Genomic DNA, 18,073 nt, shown 5'->3' with positions numbered 1-18,073 from the left:
CTCTCTCATCGTTGATGTTTCTATCTCTCTCTCACTTTCTTTCTCTCTAAAATCAATAAAGAAATATATTAAAAAAAGAGATATAAGTGCATATAATAAAAACTAAACACTGTATTTCAGAATAAATATAGCATTTGAGTAGTTCTCTCTTTTATTCACATGTTTTGACCTTTTCTTTGACTGTCAGTCCTGCCCTGGTAATTAGTACAGGGCCTTTCATTTTATCACTCATCTCTCTTTTTTGAAAAAAAATATATTTTTGTTGATTCTAGAGCAGTGGTTCTCAACCTTGGCTGCACATTAGAATCAGCTGGGAATCTTTTTAAAACCCTGATTTCTGGGCCACATCCTCTGGAAATTCTGTTTCTTTGTTACTAATGTTGTGGCCCCACCCCATAACAAAGAAACAGAATTTCCAGAGGATGAGGCCCAGAAATCAGGATTTTAAAAAGATTCCCAGGAGATTCTAATGTGCAGCCAAGGGTGAGAACCACTGTTCTAGAGAGAAAGGGAGGGGGAGAGAGAGACAGAAACATTAGTGATGAGAGAGAATCATTGATCGGCTGTCTCCTGCACGCTCACACTGGGGATCGAGCCTGAAACTCGGGCATGTGCCCCGACTGGGAATTGAACCTCAACCTCCTGGTTCATAGGTCGATGCTCAACTGCTGAGCTACGCTGGCCCAGCTCACTTATATCTCTTATGCTGGTTAAAGCGCAAGGCCATTTAGACCCATAACTGAAGTTCGAATTCACAGCTTTTTTTCTTCCTTTTTCCTTATGTCTTAACCATAGAACCCATATAATTAAATCCAGTAAATTAATGAATTATGTTAGAGACAGTCCGCATTATGAAAATTCTAGGTGGAGGATCTGTAAAAATATATTAATACAAATATAATACATGTATTCTAAAATTAATGATATATTAGGTATATAATAATGTACACTTCTATTTATTCTAGCAATTGACTCTGATAGGTTATTTTTCTTTCTTTTTCTTTTTCCAATAGGTTTTTTAAGGTAATGGGGACTGTTCTTGGCAAGCAATCTTACTCAACTCCTGATGCTTAAAATTCCTCCGGGCCTCGTCCCCAGTCCTGGCTGAGCTGGGAGGAGCCATAAACAGCGGGGCTCCAGCTGCAGCTGTCTGTTCGCTCTGCTCACTGTCCACTCTCTTGTGGTTCAAGGAAGTATGAAGGCAGGTTAGCATCTGGAGGTCCGTGTAAATACAACGGCTTCTTAGCTGGGGGCAGATGTGAGCATGTGCATAAAATACAGTCTCGGCCCTGGCTGGGCAGCTAACTCAGTTGGTTAGAGTGTCATCTGGATATGCCAAGGTTTCAGGTTCAGTTCCAGTCAGGGCACATACAAGAATCAACTAATGAATGCATTAATGAGAGGAACAATGAATAAATGTCTCTCTCTCTCCCTCTTTCTCAAATCAATTTTCAATATGCAATCTATTCTGAGTAGATAAATACTTCTAGTTACTGAAAAACAGGTTTCCCAGAACTAAATAGTTCCCATATTCAGTGTTGTAGTTCTCTCTCTATGGACCATGATAAGAAATATATATTGTCAGAGAGACCTCATCTTTGAATGTCTACCCTGAACAATGTCCTGTGTCCCTCAACCTCAGATGTGCTCAAGTCTGGGTCCTAGGGACAGATTCCTGGGTTTAATGAGCATCTTTTTGAGCAAAGGCTTAAAGTCTCTAGCAACATAAAAGCCAGTATACTTTTAATGACGCTGAGTGGTTAACTTGTTCTTAGAGCCATGTTTATGTCATCCCCTTTACCTACCGTCGTAAAGAGCCTCACAGACCCTCTCTCTGGCGGTAGAAAGTGCCTGATCAGCTTTCCAGGACCAGTGAAGAGACAACAGTGTCAGCTCCTGTTGGCTTCTGGGAGGAAGTTATCTTATTAACTATCATTAAATAATCCAGGTTTAATAAACTTGTGCTGTGATCCGGGACAGCCTGGGGGTGGGAGCTCTAGACCTCCATGCTTGGCATCTCCAGGCACCCATCCATTTGGTGCCAGAATGAGCATGAAGGGAGAAGGGTCCCACTTTATCAAACCAGCTGACGCCGTTTGCTGTACGTCAGAGCAGGACAGGAGGAGCAGACATTTTTAGCAACTACCAGAACATAAAGCAGGCAGAGAAGCTCTGTCCCGTCCCAGGGCCCCTCTGGAAGGCGGGGTAGTGTAATCGACAGCGGTGCTGTGCTGACAAGCAGCAGACCTGGATTTTGGCCCTGACTCAGTTGTTCAATTTATTGAGTGCATGGCTCTGAACAAATCCCGTGATGTCTCTGGGTCTCAATTGTTTCTCAGAAAAATTAGGATAATGATTCTTCATAGAGTTTTAACAATTAAATGGGCTAATGCATATGAAAGCAACTTGCAAAGAAAAACAAACACTTATAGTAGAAACAAATTACAAGGTCCCCAAACTGGGGACACGAGCTTGCCTCAGCAACATGGCAGAGACCTGAACTCAAGTGCAATCTTTTCCTTACTGTCCTTTCTGGGTCCAATTCAGCATTTGCAAATAGACAGGTAAAGTGAAATACCAGGTACATGGGAGACACAAAATAATAAGGCCTGGAGCTTTTTATGAATCAGTGTCACAGGCCACGTGCATTGTGGGAGCCCCTTCACCGCCTTGGAGGTGTGCTTTTCCTGGTCTCCCTCTGAGGGGAAACGTGCACACAGTGTAGCCATTCTCCCAAAGAAGGTTTTCCACCTTCTGAAGTTTGGCTCAGACAGAAATTTAGGTCACTCTCCACAGAGTTAACAACATGCAACTCACTCCAACAGCAGCTTCAGAGCTTTGGAAACCGCAGGGAGGAGAAAGGTAATCCTCTTGAGGTTTTAGAAGGTTCTCGCTACCATAGTTAATGACTCTCCTCTCTTCATCTCCCCAGCATTCCCACAGCCATCCCCCACCCCCGGCCCCCCTCCATGAAGTCAATGCCTTCAGCTAGCACATCAGTATCTAGCTGTGATTATTATCGCTGCCACTTCGAGCTGATTCAACCTCTCAATGCACGTTTCTGCCTCATTACACGGAGAATCCAATAACTAATGGTAAACAATATACTGAGAATCCAGTAACTAAATGGTAAACACCTTGAATGCATGTGCTCTGCCAAGCTGTCATGTCTTGGCAAATGCCACAGAAGTCATTTACCTTCCATCTTAATACCTGGACGACGTGACATTTTAAAACACCTTCTCCCAAGGTCTCTTGGCTTTGAAATGGTCCCTTGCGGTTCTCTAGAAGCACAGAATCACGTGTGAGGCTGTTTTCTTGGCTCAGCCATATTTTCTAGGAGATTTTGCTAAGGGCTAAGTGAAGTTTCATTAAAGACAACTTTTCTGGGGCAGTTGTGTGTGAGCTGAATATATGAGGGAATACCCAGACATTGAGAAGCTGGACACCTCCAAACCTCTCCTGACATTTTGGGACTCAGGTGCTGGGGATGAGGGATTTGCAGAGACATAGCTAAGGAATGTCTCCTTTTAGATATATTTCTATATCAGACCTTTGAAAAATCAGTGAAAACTGTCCAAAATAGACCATCAGCCCAACTCCATAGACTGCCCCTGATGCTCTGTCTGCCTGCTTTCCCTGAGGGGGCTCAAGGGCATCTATCAATGCCCTCGTCACTTAAGATGGTCTCAGGTTTTCTCAGTGAAGTGCCAATGTTCATTGGACTTCTGAAGTTTACCAGGGGCGATCTCATGACATCAGAACTTTCTATCTCTTGAACTGCCGTTCAAACATGATGCTGAATGGGGGCTGGAATTCAATGAACCTATCTGGCACTAAAATTCAAGTTTGCTCTCATTTTCAAAGGAACTTGGCATTTTGGTTCAAGATGCTAATGATGTTAATTAGACACAAAACATTTGCATGAGAAAAAGAAGTTAGGAGAGGGATAAATATTGAGGCCAAATCTGTATAAATATTACTTTACAGCCCTCATCATCCTGATTATTCCACCACGTGGTTAGAAAGTCCATTGAGTGAATCTGCCAATTTTCCAGGGTAAGCAAGCCAATACTAGTGTGTGTGTGTGTCTGTTGCAGGGGCATTTATGGAATTTAATTACCTCTCCTTTCCAATAAATGAGATGCCTAAAATGCATAATGTTTTCCTTAATAGTTCTTCACTGTATTCTATTTCAGAGGATGCTTTATAAGAAGTAAGAGAGCTATTACTATTATAAATAAAAGCTTGCCCCCTGAACCTGGAGGAAATTCTTTATGCTTGATCTTGCTGTGAGATCTCGCAAAGTTTGATTTTCTGACGACTAGCATTAGAATCACCCAGGCTACATATATAGATCTTAGGCTCCACCCAGAACCTCCTGATATATCTGAGTGTGGGGCTCAGCCATGAGCATTTCTTGTAAGCCCTGTGCATACTGCAGGCTGAGAAACCCACTGCCATCCTGAGGTGGTATGGCGAGTCTGGGCATTAGTCTGCTGGGAAAAATGGGGTTATTTGAGTATTCCTACAGAGCACACAGCACTGGGGTTATAACTCACATAAAAAAATTGAAGAGCCCTGACTGGTTTGGCTCAGTGGATAGAGTTGTCGGCTTGTGGACTGAAGGGTCCCGGGTTCGATTCCAGTCAAGGGCATGTACCTTGGTTGTGGGCACATCCCCAGTGGGGGGTGTGCAGGAGGCAGATGATTAATACTTCTCTCTCATTGATGTTTATAACTCTCTATCCCTTCCCCTTCCTCTCTGTAAAAAACCAATAAAATGTATTAATAAAAAATGGAAGAGTCCCTGTTCTTAAGATGTAGATAATAAAATAGGGGCCCCAAATGAACCTTCACTGAATCAGCATGCCCCTTGCACCAGCTGTATGGCCCTAGGCAAGGCACAGAGGCATCATATTTACAAAGCAGAACTGATCATATATCACCAGCTGAGACAAGATGACCTTTTAGGGTCCTTTTAGCATTAAAATCCAGTATTTTATTCGAAATCCATGCACTTGGGGGGGGGGTGTCCCTCAGCCCAGCCTGCACCCTCTCACAGTCCAGGAGCCCTCAGGGGATGTCCGACTGATGGCTTAGGCCTGCTTCCCATGGGGAGCAGGCCTAAGCTGGCAGTCGGACAACCTTAGTGCTGCTGCGGAGGCTCCTGCCACTGCGCTTGCCAGCCATGAGCCTGGCTTCTGGCTGAGTGGCACACCCCTGTATGAGTGCACTAACCACCAGGAGGCAGCTCCTGCATTGACATCTGCTCCCTGGTGGTCAGTGCATGTCATACAGACCAGTCGTTCCGCTGTTTGGTTAATTTGCATATTAGCCTTTTATTATATAGGATTATAAGAATGACTTGAAGGTGAGAAGAGGCTCTGGGCGGACCTGGATCTGCACAGAGCTCCCATTAAGGAAATGTTTGCTTTCCAAGCAAGGCTGCTCGGGGGATGTCTGTGGGCTGAATCACAAAACATTCCAACATTCTGCATTTATGGGGAGTAGAAAGGTTAATGGGGACCAGAGAACAGGAGTCCTGGGCAAGGACACCACCCCAAAAATTACTGCATTGAAAACATTAGTGTCTCATGCAAAATGCAGAGCAAGCCCCTCCCAATAAAAGTCAACCCACTAAATCCCTCCTTTAAAGAAATTCTGCCAAGTCTGCCCTGTCTCTTCTTGATGAACTCATACCCCTCCCTCAAGACCAGTACCTAAGTGATCCCTAATGTACAAATGTCACAGAAAGCTTTCCTGTGGCCACAACAGGGAATCTGTCCTTTCTACTCCCTAGCAGAAGTTTTACTGCAACATTTTCATTGCAAACAGGTACTTGCAAGTTGACTTCACAACAGACAGCTCCTGAGTGCAGGGACTGCGCCTTTCTTTTACTCTGAATCTTCAGTGTGTAGGACTCTGCTGCCTCCACCGATTTTTTGCTGAATGAAACAAGTTCTCTGAGCACATGGCTTAATTAGCTGGTTTAGTTTCTCCCAAAGGGTCTGCCCTATCCTGTGGTGAATGCCTTTGGAACTCTGCTGTGAATTGTCTCACCAAGGCCCTGGCAGAGCTCTGGGGCATCAATCAGTTTGCCTACAGAGGAACCTAGGTGAGACCTGGACAGCTGGCATTCATAAATCCTGCATGTTGGTGGCATCTGCCAGAAAGACACTGCACCTAGCGTGCATGCTTTGAGTTCTTCTGGAACGAATTTGCATATTCAACAGGTCAGACATCACTGCATCTATCCCATGAAAACAGAAACAGAATTCACTGGGTACCGAAGAGTAAGAGGCTGGAACTTGTCTGGGCTGCTGGGAGGCTGTGGAATTGTCTCTCAGAGGGAGCTATGATCTTTGTGGTCTTCCTCTGATAAACTTATTTTCCAAACTGCAACCAAAAACTTTCTACACAGGAAGAGGCCAAGGCCCTGCCTGTCCCCCATTACCTAAGGGGATGTTTCACAAATGGCCTTTCTTCTGGCCACGGTCCCTTTGGGCCAAGTTCACACTGGCTAGAAGGACTGGGTGCAATTTTCCTAGAAGAGGGCAGTGAATTTATGGCTCCACATGTCAGAGAGAGGAAAAGAGGGAGGGAGCAATGCTTCTTCCTGACCGCCGTGGGCATGTGACCCTGTGCAGTTACAGCCTCTGACCAGGAAAGGTCAAGGTTCAGTGATTCTAGTTACATCAACGAACACGAAGCAGTCCATCTCTGCTGCCCCGAGGGCTGAATCCATCCCTTGACTGTGCTCCCGGCCATCTGGCCTCTGTTTTTCACTGAAGCAAATCTAGCTGACGTGCCCTCTGCAATGGCTCCCTAACTTGTTTCCCTGCCTCTGGCCTGGCCCAGCCTAATCCATCCCCTCTGCAGCCAGCACGCTCTTTGTGAAAGACGGAGCTGATCCTGTCACTTCCTCACTTCAAATCAGCCAACAGTTCCCACTGCCCTGGGATCATTTCTAAAATCTTCATCCTGGCTAGCCCTGTGTGGTCCCCAGGGCTTGCACCCGTCATCACTCCCCGCTCCTTCCAGCGACAGGAAATCTCTTTCAATCCCCTCAGTATAGGTTCCTCTCTTGCCCTTAAGCCTTCCTCATGCAAGGCACCCTCTGTCTGGAATGCACTCCTTCCCCTACCTGTTTTCACACGCCTAATTCCTACTCCCCCTTCACCTCAGCCCCTAGACATACTCCCTTTAGGAAACCTTACCTCTGGATTGGGTCCTCCCGAAGGACTGTACTTCCCCTAACAATACTGACTGCAGGTGCTCAAGCTGGCCTGTTTGTATGTCTGGGCTGCTCATAAGCCATATGTTCGATGGGAGGAGAGCCTGTCTTTACAGCCATAGCCCCAGAATCTCTCATGGTGGCTAGACACATAGTAGATGCTCAGTAAATGTACTGTGGAGTGAGTGAATGAACAAGTGCATGCTTACCAGGAATGGCAGCCTAGTCTAATTAAATCTCAGGAGGTGAGGTGGGAGGGACTCTAAGCCGCACTCACCGTTACAGGTGCAGCGCACGTTCCGGTAGAAACGCGGACACACAAAGCTGATGCGAGCTGTGCTGTAGGTCATGAGTGCGTGGGAATCCAGCGACAGGCCCTGCTCACAGTGCTGCTCCTGGCAGTCCAGCCCCGAGCAGTTCTTCTCCAGGATGGCCGAGATGCGCATGACGTTCTCCAGGTGCCTCCTGGCATTGGACAGCTTCTGGATGAGGTAGGCTGGCTTGTAGAACTCGCTGCTGTGCATCTCCACGGCAAACAGCATGTCCAGCTGGCTGGTGCCCGCCACGGGCTGGATGCTGATGATGTGCAGGCTGTCCTGCTTCTGGGTGAGGACCGCGTTCCGCAGGCTGCGCCGGAACCCGTGCATGTGCAGCCCCACGAAGTCCTCGGGGGACACGTTCTCGAAGCGGATGGTGACGGTGTTCTGCAGCATCTCGTGCACCAACTGCTCCACGTGCACGATCACATCGATGGGCACCTGGAAGCGGCCGTCACTCACCGACACGTTCAGGACGTACTTGCCACTGTCCAGGCCTCCCAGGGCGATGATTTTCCCATCATGACTGTTCACTTTGAACAAGCTTTTCTGCTCCGATTTCAAGGCAAACGTGAGCACGTCATACATATCTTGGTCAGTGGCGTGGATCTTCCCAATGACTCCACCCGGAAAGTCGTCCTCCATGGTGACAATGAAAATCTCCAGAGGGATGGCCGTGGGCTTGTGGATACTTTCCTCAATGACCCGCACGCGGATGTAGGAGTGAGAAACTTGCTGGGGTTTGCCTGAGTCTTTCGCCTAAAACAACCAGGAGGGAGAAAGGCAAGGAACGAAGAAAAAAAAGTCATAGTCATTAAAAAAACAAACGCAAACTCAGAAGACCTCTGCTCCTTTCACCACATTCGCTTCTTTCTCCATCCCCTGCCACTGGTCTGCAAAATGCTGAAGATGTGCACTTAACTAAGAGGAGTGATTTATCACCTTTAGTTCCCACTTGTCTGCTTTGTTATGGACACTAACATGTTTCAACACAATACATGGGGTGAGCAGGGAAGGAGGCTAGAAGGTGCTGTGAGATCCAACATACCCACAATAGGCTGGCCTTTTTTTTACTTCTGGACAGAAGCCATAAGGGAACCTCATCAACTGGTGCTCCCTCTTGGAAGAAAAAGATGTTTTTATTTTTTATTTTTATTGATTTATTTGAGAGAGAGAAAGGAAGGGAGAAGGAGAGGGGGAGAGAGAGATTTGCTGTCCCACTTATGTATGTATTCACAGGTTTATTCTTGTATGTGCCCTGACTGGGGATTGAATCCACAACCTTGGCATATTGGGATGATGCTCTAACCACCTGAGCTACCCAGCCAGGGTGGAGAAAAACTTCCTGTTCTCTTTGTATTCTTTCCTTTTGATTGGACCAGATGGCACCCCTTTGCACACTTAAGAAACAGCATTATTTAAGTGGGACTTGCACAATATTAAGGTTTAGAATAAAGAGTGGTGTATGGAAGGGGAAAACAGGTAGCCTAACTAGAGCCTTTTTTGTCTTCTTTCTTTATGTCAGCTGATGGAACAACCACTCTGACAATAGATCTTCACTGAGCACCTGCCACAGGCAACATGGAGGTAGTCAGAGCTGTGGGGCTTCAATGAAGGGCAGGTTCCCACAAGCGGGGCCCCCAGGACAGGTGTCTGAGGATTCAGGGCTGAAGTAGACCTTGCAGGCTGGATGGAATCTGGGGAGGTGTGTCTTTGTAAGGGGAAGGCAGCCTAAAAGCAGAGGCTTGGGCATCCCACAGACTTGAGTTCAAATCTTGGCCCTGCCGCTCATGTCTGGCTTTAAGTTACTTATCCTCTCTGAGCTTCAATTCTTGTATCTTTAATATGAGTAAAATAGTAATTTTTACAGCACAGGAGTCTTGCATTGTAAGGATTAAAAGACACTGTAATTGTCAAGTGCTTAGCCATGGCCTGACCCACAGAAGTGCTTCGTATATGAGAGTTCCTTTTATTACCCTCATCACATGCTTTATGGAATGGAATTTGTGAACCAGAGATGCTGACCTGGAAAATTCACGGAGAAAGGATATGTTTAGTAAAGTAGGTCGAACTTGGAGTCAAACTGTGGGGGGTCTCAAAGGATAGTGATGAGTTTGGACTTTATAAGCTAGAGGTTGCCCACTCAAATGTCTGAGGCCAGAGAGATGACAGAAAGGCATGAAGCCGCTGGGTGTAAAGTGAGAGACTAGTGGGCTGCTGTGGCCTGAGGACTACAGAGTCATGTCCTCCTAAAGACCCTGAAGTTCAGAATCTGAAAGAGTCTGGGCCAGAACTGAGCCTGCAGGCCACACATTTTCAGGGACTGGGAACCCGCAGATGGTTTAGTTTAGGGCCGGGGTTGACACACCTCTTTTGTAAAGGGCAAGGTAAGAAACAGTAGTTTAGGCTTTCAGGGTTATACAATCTCTGGCAACTGCACAGCTATGATCCCAGCATGGAGGCAACCACACAGCACATGTAAACAAAGGGGCCAGGCTGCGTTCCAATAAAACTTTATTGATACAAACAGGTGGAAGGCATGATGTGGTCTAGGGGCTATAGTGTGCTGACCCCCGGGGTAGGGGAATGACAAAGCGGAATGATTAATTTAGAAGTGGTATAGAGATGGATCTGAAAAGAATGCGGCTAAACCTGGAGGAATTACCCACGAGGCTTCTGCAATAGTATGAGCATGGCACCATCTAGAATAAAGTGGGTGGTGGCAAAGGGAATGTAACTGATGCACACAGGGACCTTGGGAAGGCAAAAATGCAGGACTTGGTGGGTGGTGGTTTAATGTGAGGAATGGGAGGAGAAAGCTTTCTATAGTATTTTCAAAGTCTGAGATGTGAATCTGCTCTCCAATAATCAGAGAAAGTAGGCAAAGAACCATATTCGCTTCTGCGAGAAGGCACTAGAACTCTCTCCTTGCCCTTAAGCATCTATACTGTGATATAAAACCACATAATATAGTTGGAGGAATGCATGGCAACTGAAGAGTTCACTCACATGCTCAGAGCCCAAAGTCATTCGTTTGGAAGGTTTTATTGAGCACAGTAAACCATAACTTATCAAAAGAAACGATGTACACAGTTAAATGCTGTACAAATACAAAAAATGACTATGGTTATGATTGCCACCATTAATAATGACTTTAGGTTGCCCAATTGTGTATAAAAATGGTCACTCAGCCCGGCTGGTGTGGCTCTGTGGTTGAGTGTCCACCCATGAAGCAAGTGGTCCCTGCTTCATTTCTGGTTCAGGGCTTATGCCCTGGTTGTGGGCTCAATCCCCAGTAGGGAGCGTGTAGGAGGCAGCCAGTTCATGTTTCTCTCTCATGGATGTTTCTATCTCTCTATTCCCTACCCCTTCTTCTCTGTCTAAAAATCAACAACAACATATTTTCAAAAAATGGTCACCCAGTTTCACTGACGGGGCTCAAATCTTGTTCTGCCAAAATTCAAACATAGGGACTTTTGGGTGCTCTCTCATTTCCTGCTCCTATCCACAGGATGCCCAGCCCGGCCCTTTTCACCTCTTTGTCCCGTTTCATTGTACACTGGCCAATGACTTTGAGGGAGCAGGAATGTAGGGAGACCACTGCCATCTGAGCACTTGATCCCCTCCTGTCTCACTGAGAAACTTATCAAGCAGAGAGGTCTCTTCAAAATCAGAGGCCATGATTTGGCTCCATCCCGTTAGGACCAAGACTGGCAGCTTCCCCGAGTGGGGCGGCATGGCAAAAACTACTCAGTACAAAGCAGCAAGCCTCGACTTTGGGGGTCAATTAGAACCCCAGGAGTTTTCGGAATGCAGATTTCAGCCTTGGGACTGCTGCCTGGCACACTCTGCAGGCATGTCCCTGCTGAACTACGACGCTTCCCTTCCTTCCTGTTCAATTTCACACACACAGGCCGCTTTTATTGGTGTGAAATTGAATTTGAGATTAAAAGGGGAACATGCCTGCATGGTAATGAATTATGTTGACGTGCTCCACAAAGGAAAACCAACCGATGGGCCCAGGAACAGGCCTGGGGGAGAGGCAGCAGGGCCCGGTGTGGCCAGAGGGGGAGGCGCACCTGGACACGCAGCAGGTATTCCGGAGACTCCGTGTGCTGGAAGACCACAGCTGACCGCAGCGTCCCGTGCGGGTCCAACACGAACTCCTCCTCCTCGTTTCCCGACAAAATAGAGAAGGAGAAGGGAGGCCCGTTGTGAAAGGAGTCTCTGTCTGTCACCACCAGCTGCAAAATGCTGGTGCCTACTGGCTTATTTTCCTGAATAAAAGAGTACATAAGAAAAGGGAGATAAAATTACACATCTGCTCACATTTTAAGAAGCCCTGTCATTACCGGCGGAGAGCGCTGTGCTAGGAGACAGGGCTTTAGAGGAAGGGATTCCCTGGGATAGTATCTCATCTTCTGAAAATAGGCTGGTGTCTGAAAGCGTCATGCTTCAGTCCTTGGCTGCCTCCCCACAGCTGCCCGAAGAGACTAGGGCAGGGGTGGGCAAACTTTTTGACTCGAGGGCCACAATGGGTTCTTAAACTGGACCGGAGGGCCGGAACAAAGCATGGATGGAGTGTTTGTGTGAACTAATATAAATTCAAAGTAAACATCATTACATAAAAGGGTATGGTCTTTTTTTTTTTTTTTTAGTTTTATTCATTTCAGCTGTAGTTTGCCCATGGCTGGACTAGGGGCTGCAGATGAGAACACAGGACTTCACCTTGAGGTTCCAAAGATGCTACTGCCCCACCTTGCCCTTGGCTAGGCTGGGGATGCACTGAGTTCATGCACAGCTCTGGAAATACCCGGTGCTCCCTGGCCTTTGTGATCACATCAACACTCCTCTCAGACCAAGAAAACATCAACCTTTGGGATGTGACATAATCATGTCACAACATGATTATGCTGAGGCCTAACATGGTGACACAATGTCACAACACTGGACTTGGGGGGAAGGGGGAGAGGACCTTCTGGCAACTTCCCAGTAAATATACAAACGCTTATGCCAGATGGGAAAAGGGCTTCACACCCCACAGCTCAGAATTCAAGTTTTGCCATGTTTCTTGAGGAAAGAGAAGGGGGTGGGTGGGTGGAATATTTCTCAACTTTATCAGAATATTTGGAAGCCCCGGAGTTACTATGCGAGCATTATTTTGTGGAACCTCTCTGCCTCTTCCCCCAAAATAGAAACACAAAGGTCTTTGTCATCCTTTCTTGGCTCAAAGGCTAGCCTCGCTTTGAGAAGGCCAAGTCAAATTCCTCTGCAGCTCGGCCACTGGTCCCCCTGCCCCACGCTGTTTAGACTTCGGCATTACCACGGTTAGGGCTGAAGTCAGTCTCATTAGTTCAGGCCTCGGATGATATCGATTTGGGGTTACATGAGCTTGGGTCGCAGAGATGAAGACAATGATACGCAGCAGTTTGGAAGGGAGTCACGCAGGGGGCCGGTACCCTTGTTTCATGTGCTGAATTAGTCTTATAAAAACCAGGTGTTGGAATAAGGAAACTGCTCTGGGTTGTAAAAAGGGAGAAACACTTTTTGTAGGAGAACGAGAGCAGGACCTCAGAGATCTCTTACTTTGCCCCTTTGCCTCAAGTGGTTTTTGGTTGTCAGGATCGAGACTTGGCCTCCGTCTGGAACCAGTCACAGAACCGCCTCTGCCCAGCGTGGATTTCGTGTGGTGCTGAGTATGACAGCATACTCAGCACCACACAAAACAGAAGACTTATCGGTTTGTTTGCTCAGTCTACCAAGGCCATTTCCTCCATAGGAGAGACAGGGAGAGAGAGAGAGGGAGAGAGGGAGAGAGAGACCCCACGGGTCCCCATCGGAGAAAGGAGGGTGAAATATAACACAGGCCCCTCGCTGCAGATATGAGCCAGGGTCACTGCTCACAGCGGAGGTTCTCGGTTCTTTCACTGCCGACTTCCTGTTGTGCATGTGGAACAGCCTGTCAAGCTGATGGATGTGTGTCATAAAACTGAATGTTGAGTAGGCAAAGCCCATTTTGTTCAGGGGAGAGCACCCAGAGGCGGGAGAGGCAGAGAGAGCCCAGTGGCGACAGTCTCAGAGAAGAGCAGTCCGAGAGGAGGAGGATGGGGGGAAGTTGCAGGCCCTGCTTGAAGCTCCGTGGGAGCAGGAGAGAGACGGGAATGCACAGCTGCTGGAAAAAGCATCAGAGAGGAGAGGAAACCCAGAAGGCTGGCAGGTGAAGGGATCCGGTTTCTCTGGCAAAGCAGTGGGGGATGAGGCAGCAAGCTGCTGGCTTTATGACCGCCTCTCACCCGATTCCTAGCTCAGTGGTGCAGGGGAGCGGGCTATGGATGGCCAGACTCAAAGTCTTGAATGTTATTCCAAACAGGCCCCTCAAGACCTGGCTCACTATCATCTTACCTTCTACCCACAAAGCCCTAGGCCCCATGAGGGGTGAATCTGAGGCCAAACTGGATCAAGCAGAAGCTGATTCTCTAGACCAGCGGTTCTCAACCTGTGGGTCGTGACCCCTTTGGCGGTCGAACGACCCTTTCACAGGGGTCGCCTAAGATCATCCTGCATATCAGATATTTACATTAGTATTCATAACAGTAGCAACATGACAGTTATGAAGCAGCAACGAAAATAATTTTATGGCTGGGTCACAACATGAGGAGCTGTGTTTAAAGGGCCAGAAGGTTGAGAACTACTGCTCTAGACTATCTGTGGTCCCCCCAAGACACGGATATCAATCTTGTCTCTGCTAAGTCCTCCACATGGACTGTATTCCCGGACTGGATTTCCTGAACCTCCGAGGTCAGTTACCAGCTTCAGAAACACTGGGAAGTGGAGGTAGTTCCAGGCCTACTACTGTGCTAATTAAGTATCTTTTGAATAAGAGAAAAACAGAAGGGAAAGAGAGTCATTCTGATTGTAGAATGCCAGAAGATACTCCATCTAATGTTAAAGAGCTAGTGGATTTGAAGTGCTAAACACGTTGCTTATGGAAGAGTGGGTTTAGTGAGTAGCGGCCCTATCCTGAATTCCAGTCTCCCTTTGACTGATGACCCAGTTAGTATCAATCTCCCTCCCTGGCCGGGATAGTACAAAATAGCTTAAACGCAATCTCCATGGAAAGAGAACAGTTTTTGCCAAAGACAGATCTGAGTTCTAATCCTGATTCTACCACTTCGCTGCATGATCTTGGGTGAGCTACTTAACTCCTCAGATCCTTAGCTCCTTCACTTCACGGGGGTGGGGTGGGGACAAACGGTGTGTGGAACGTACCTGACACTTGAAAGAACCCCACTGGTGACTGCACGTCTCAACATTTGTGAATCAGTTGCAATAGAAAATTCAGACTCTTTTTATACCAGCCCTGTGCCTGGGTGAGTTGATATGAGGTAAAAAACAGTAATAAACCGTGCCGAGTAACAGCAGAGAAAGGAAGCTGAGTGTGTCAAGACAAGTGCCCGACAGGCCCGACTCACGCACCTGAATCACAGCGGTATAGTTAGCGGGTGTGAAGACCGGGCTGTTGTCGTTCACATCAGAAATGTCAATGTTGACGGTGGCAGTTGACGACATCACAGGAATGCCACTGTCTGCTGCCTGGACAAGCAGGGAGTATCCGGACACCTGTCAAAGCACAGAGAGGTAACAGTGAAGAAGTGCAGTGTCTCCTTCCTTCTGCACAAACTTCCTTCTGCAGGCTCTGCTTGGCTTTGTTGAAGTTCAGCCTTCTCCTCTTAGATTCTAAACCAGGGTTTCTCAACCTTGGCACCATTGGGGCCAGGTAATTGTTTGTTATTGAGGGCTGACCTGTGCTTGTACAATGTCTAGGGGCATCTTTGGTCTCAACCTACTAGAAGGCAGTATCACCTCCTGCCAATTTGTGACAACCGAAAATTGACAGGCTCCAAACATGTGGTGGTGGTGGTAGGGTACCCATATGTTTCCAGGGTTGGGGGCAAAACCATCCCTGGTTAGCATCGCAGCTCTTGGCCTTTGTTCAGACAGGACCATTGTCAACACTGATCTATCTTATCAGTTTTGATTCTACGGGAGTTAGGGTTCTATATCTCCCAGTGAGGTTGTTCTGCTGGTTAGCATCACTGCTAGAGCACCTTTATTCCCATATTTAATTTCTCCTTTTTTGGCTAAAAAAGATAATGTTTAGAAACTTAGTCAACCTTGGACAGAGGAATTTTCTGCATCATTCTTTTTGACCTAGATTCTTTCAGGGGGTCCTTCTGTACCACAGGATGCCAGTGCTCAAGATGCTTTTCTGCCTCCTTGCTGGAGGAAGGACCAAACTTCAAACCATCCAGGAAGACACATATTTGCTTTTCCTTAAAACCTTTGTAAGTAAGAAACTGCCAACATCTATTGGCAGAAAATTCTTTCAAAGTTCTAACACCAATACACAGTGCTGCATTTTAGCCCCTCCCTTTTCACCCTCAGCATTTAGAGCAGAGAATCTTCCTACTGCTACTCATTGAGCCAGTGCCCGATTCCACTGAAGGGATGGGTGTGGATGGGAGTGGGTGGGAGGGGAGCTGGCTTAAACTAGCTTACCCGTTCCCGGTCCAATTTCTTCTTAACCTTCACAAGTCCCAAGACAGGATCCACAGCAAATTCATTGTCCCGATCGCCACTCACAATGGAAAAACGAATCTGTCCGTTGGGCTGGCTATCTGCATCCTCTGCTATTAGCTTGGTGGGACACAAGCAAAACAGAGAAAAGGCATGACACAAAAGGGTTATTCTTAGGGTTCCAGGTCTGCACAAATGGACACAGCTCTGGCGGTTTTCATAGGCGCTATGATCAGCAGTGAGCATAACCCCAGGAAGACATGATGGGTTTGGTTCCAGAAGGAAGCCACTAATGCTGGAGCTGCCATTTTATTTCTATTAGTTTTTACTTGCCAACAGCCTGCTGCTAGTTAGTCCTGATTTTCCTCAGGCCCGGAGCTAGTCAGGATAGAGCCAGAGCTAACTGTTAGGGATACTCTTGTGATTCTTTTCCAATTCTCAACCTATGCATTTCCATGTTATGGAAGCCCAAGAAAACTCCCTCTCCCACCTGGCCGACATACTCCCCACGGTCTGCTGCTCATGTTGGTGTTGCTGGGATTTAAATGTGTGGGGGCAGTTTCACAATGTCCAGGAAGGAGAGAGGGCCTTGGAAGCCCACCTCTGACGCATAAGGAATACACACCCACAGCCTGGTGCTGGGAGAGCCAGAGATAAGGATGAGTGGAAGGGACCTGCCCAACCTAGGGATGATGAGCATGGTACGGACGGGATTCACTGTTAACAAAATGTAATGGGTAAGTCCCAGAGAGCCTGTGTGCTCTCAACACATGATTTGTTCTTATTAGAAAAAAAAACCCTTCTGGAAAGAACTCTACGAGTGGCCTATTCATCTTAAATTTGCTCTTCTCTCTCTCTCTCTCTCTCTCTCTCTCTCTCTCTCTCTCTCTCTCTCTCTCTCTCTCTCTGTAAGGGGCTGGGAGGGATTTTATTCTCTCCTTAGCTACCTAATATCATCTAAAGTCACAAGCTAGTAGGAGCCATTATTACAACTTCATTCCATGGTGTATCTTATTTTCTCAAAATAAATACACAGTCCTGGGAGGACAGTGATTATCAGTCACGTGCACCTTGATGGAAATGCATTTTTCAAACCCTTTCTCAGACACCCTGGAGAAGGAACAGTTGAAAGACGGGTGCCTCACTAGGGTTCTTGGGGTTAAAAGGACTCTGAAAGGAACGTGGGAAGAGAACCCAAGACAGACTTGGCTCCCTTTTTCACTCCATTGAGGATTATCAGCCCCAGACATCTGGCCCTCCCACTGGCACCTACCAAAATGACAGAGTCCCCAACCAAGGCATCTTCACTTATGACCGCGCTGTAGACATCTTGGCTGAACGTGGGAGGATTGTCATTCACATCGGTGAGGTTGATGTTGACGGTGGCCACGGCGCTGAGAGCCGGGGTGCCCCCATCTTTAGCTTCCACCACCAGGTAAAACTTTTTGCATAATTCATAGTCCAGGACTTCAGAGACTAAAATACCCCCTTTGAAGAGAAACGGGAAGCTTTAGACTTGATTAGGAAAAAAAACAGTGGTAAGCAGTTCCACAATCATGGAAATATTTATAACATCATCTCCAGCCAAGAATATTAGCCATTCAGGAATTTGTTTATTGAATGCCCTTCTGAAAGCACCCGGAGTCTGATGAATGCTGTCAGTGAAAACAGAGCGACCCATCAGACACAACGCTGAAGGCGTCAAGTCTCTGCGTGTTTCTGCAATAGTTTTTTCTCAAGCAGCCGGAAAGCCTCTGGCATTAGTCGCCCTCATGAAACCAGGCAGTAGGGACAAGAACCACACCCCTGATAAGTGTCTCCCAATGACTCCTCAAGTGGATTCCAGGCTGACGGAGAATGAGCCGAGATGTGTGGGTGTGAGTGTACGACCCCATCCCTCGTCAGCAAGTAAATACTTCCAGAAAGCTGAAATCTCATTAAA

General features: G+C 47.1%; 1 protein-coding gene across 2 annotated transcripts in view; it reads right to left on the bottom strand.

The window, feature by feature from the left end:
• The window catches only part of FAT3 (FAT atypical cadherin 3), a 663,604-nt gene that overhangs the window by 41,312 nt on the left and 604,219 nt on the right, over nucleotides 1-18,073 (bottom strand). For both annotated transcript variants that reach the window (XM_081099132.1, XM_081099133.1), the window contains 5 exons: nucleotides 17,405-17,619; nucleotides 16,114-16,251; nucleotides 15,031-15,174; nucleotides 11,634-11,831; nucleotides 7,515-8,313 (listed from right to left, as the gene is read on the bottom strand). In XM_081099132.1, the coding sequence (XP_080955258.1) occupies nucleotides 7,515-8,313; nucleotides 11,634-11,831; nucleotides 15,031-15,174; nucleotides 16,114-16,251; nucleotides 17,405-17,619 (1,494 nt within the window). The remainder of the gene's footprint in view (nucleotides 1-7,514; nucleotides 8,314-11,633; nucleotides 11,832-15,030; nucleotides 15,175-16,113; nucleotides 16,252-17,404; nucleotides 17,620-18,073) is intronic.

Source organism: Myotis nattereri (assembly GCF_964212035.1).
Source record: "Myotis nattereri genome assembly, chromosome: 9".
In the NCBI taxonomy this organism is placed as follows: Eukaryota; Metazoa; Chordata; class Mammalia; order Chiroptera; family Vespertilionidae; genus Myotis; species Myotis nattereri.
This window is presented reverse-complemented; position numbering and strand designations above follow the sequence as displayed.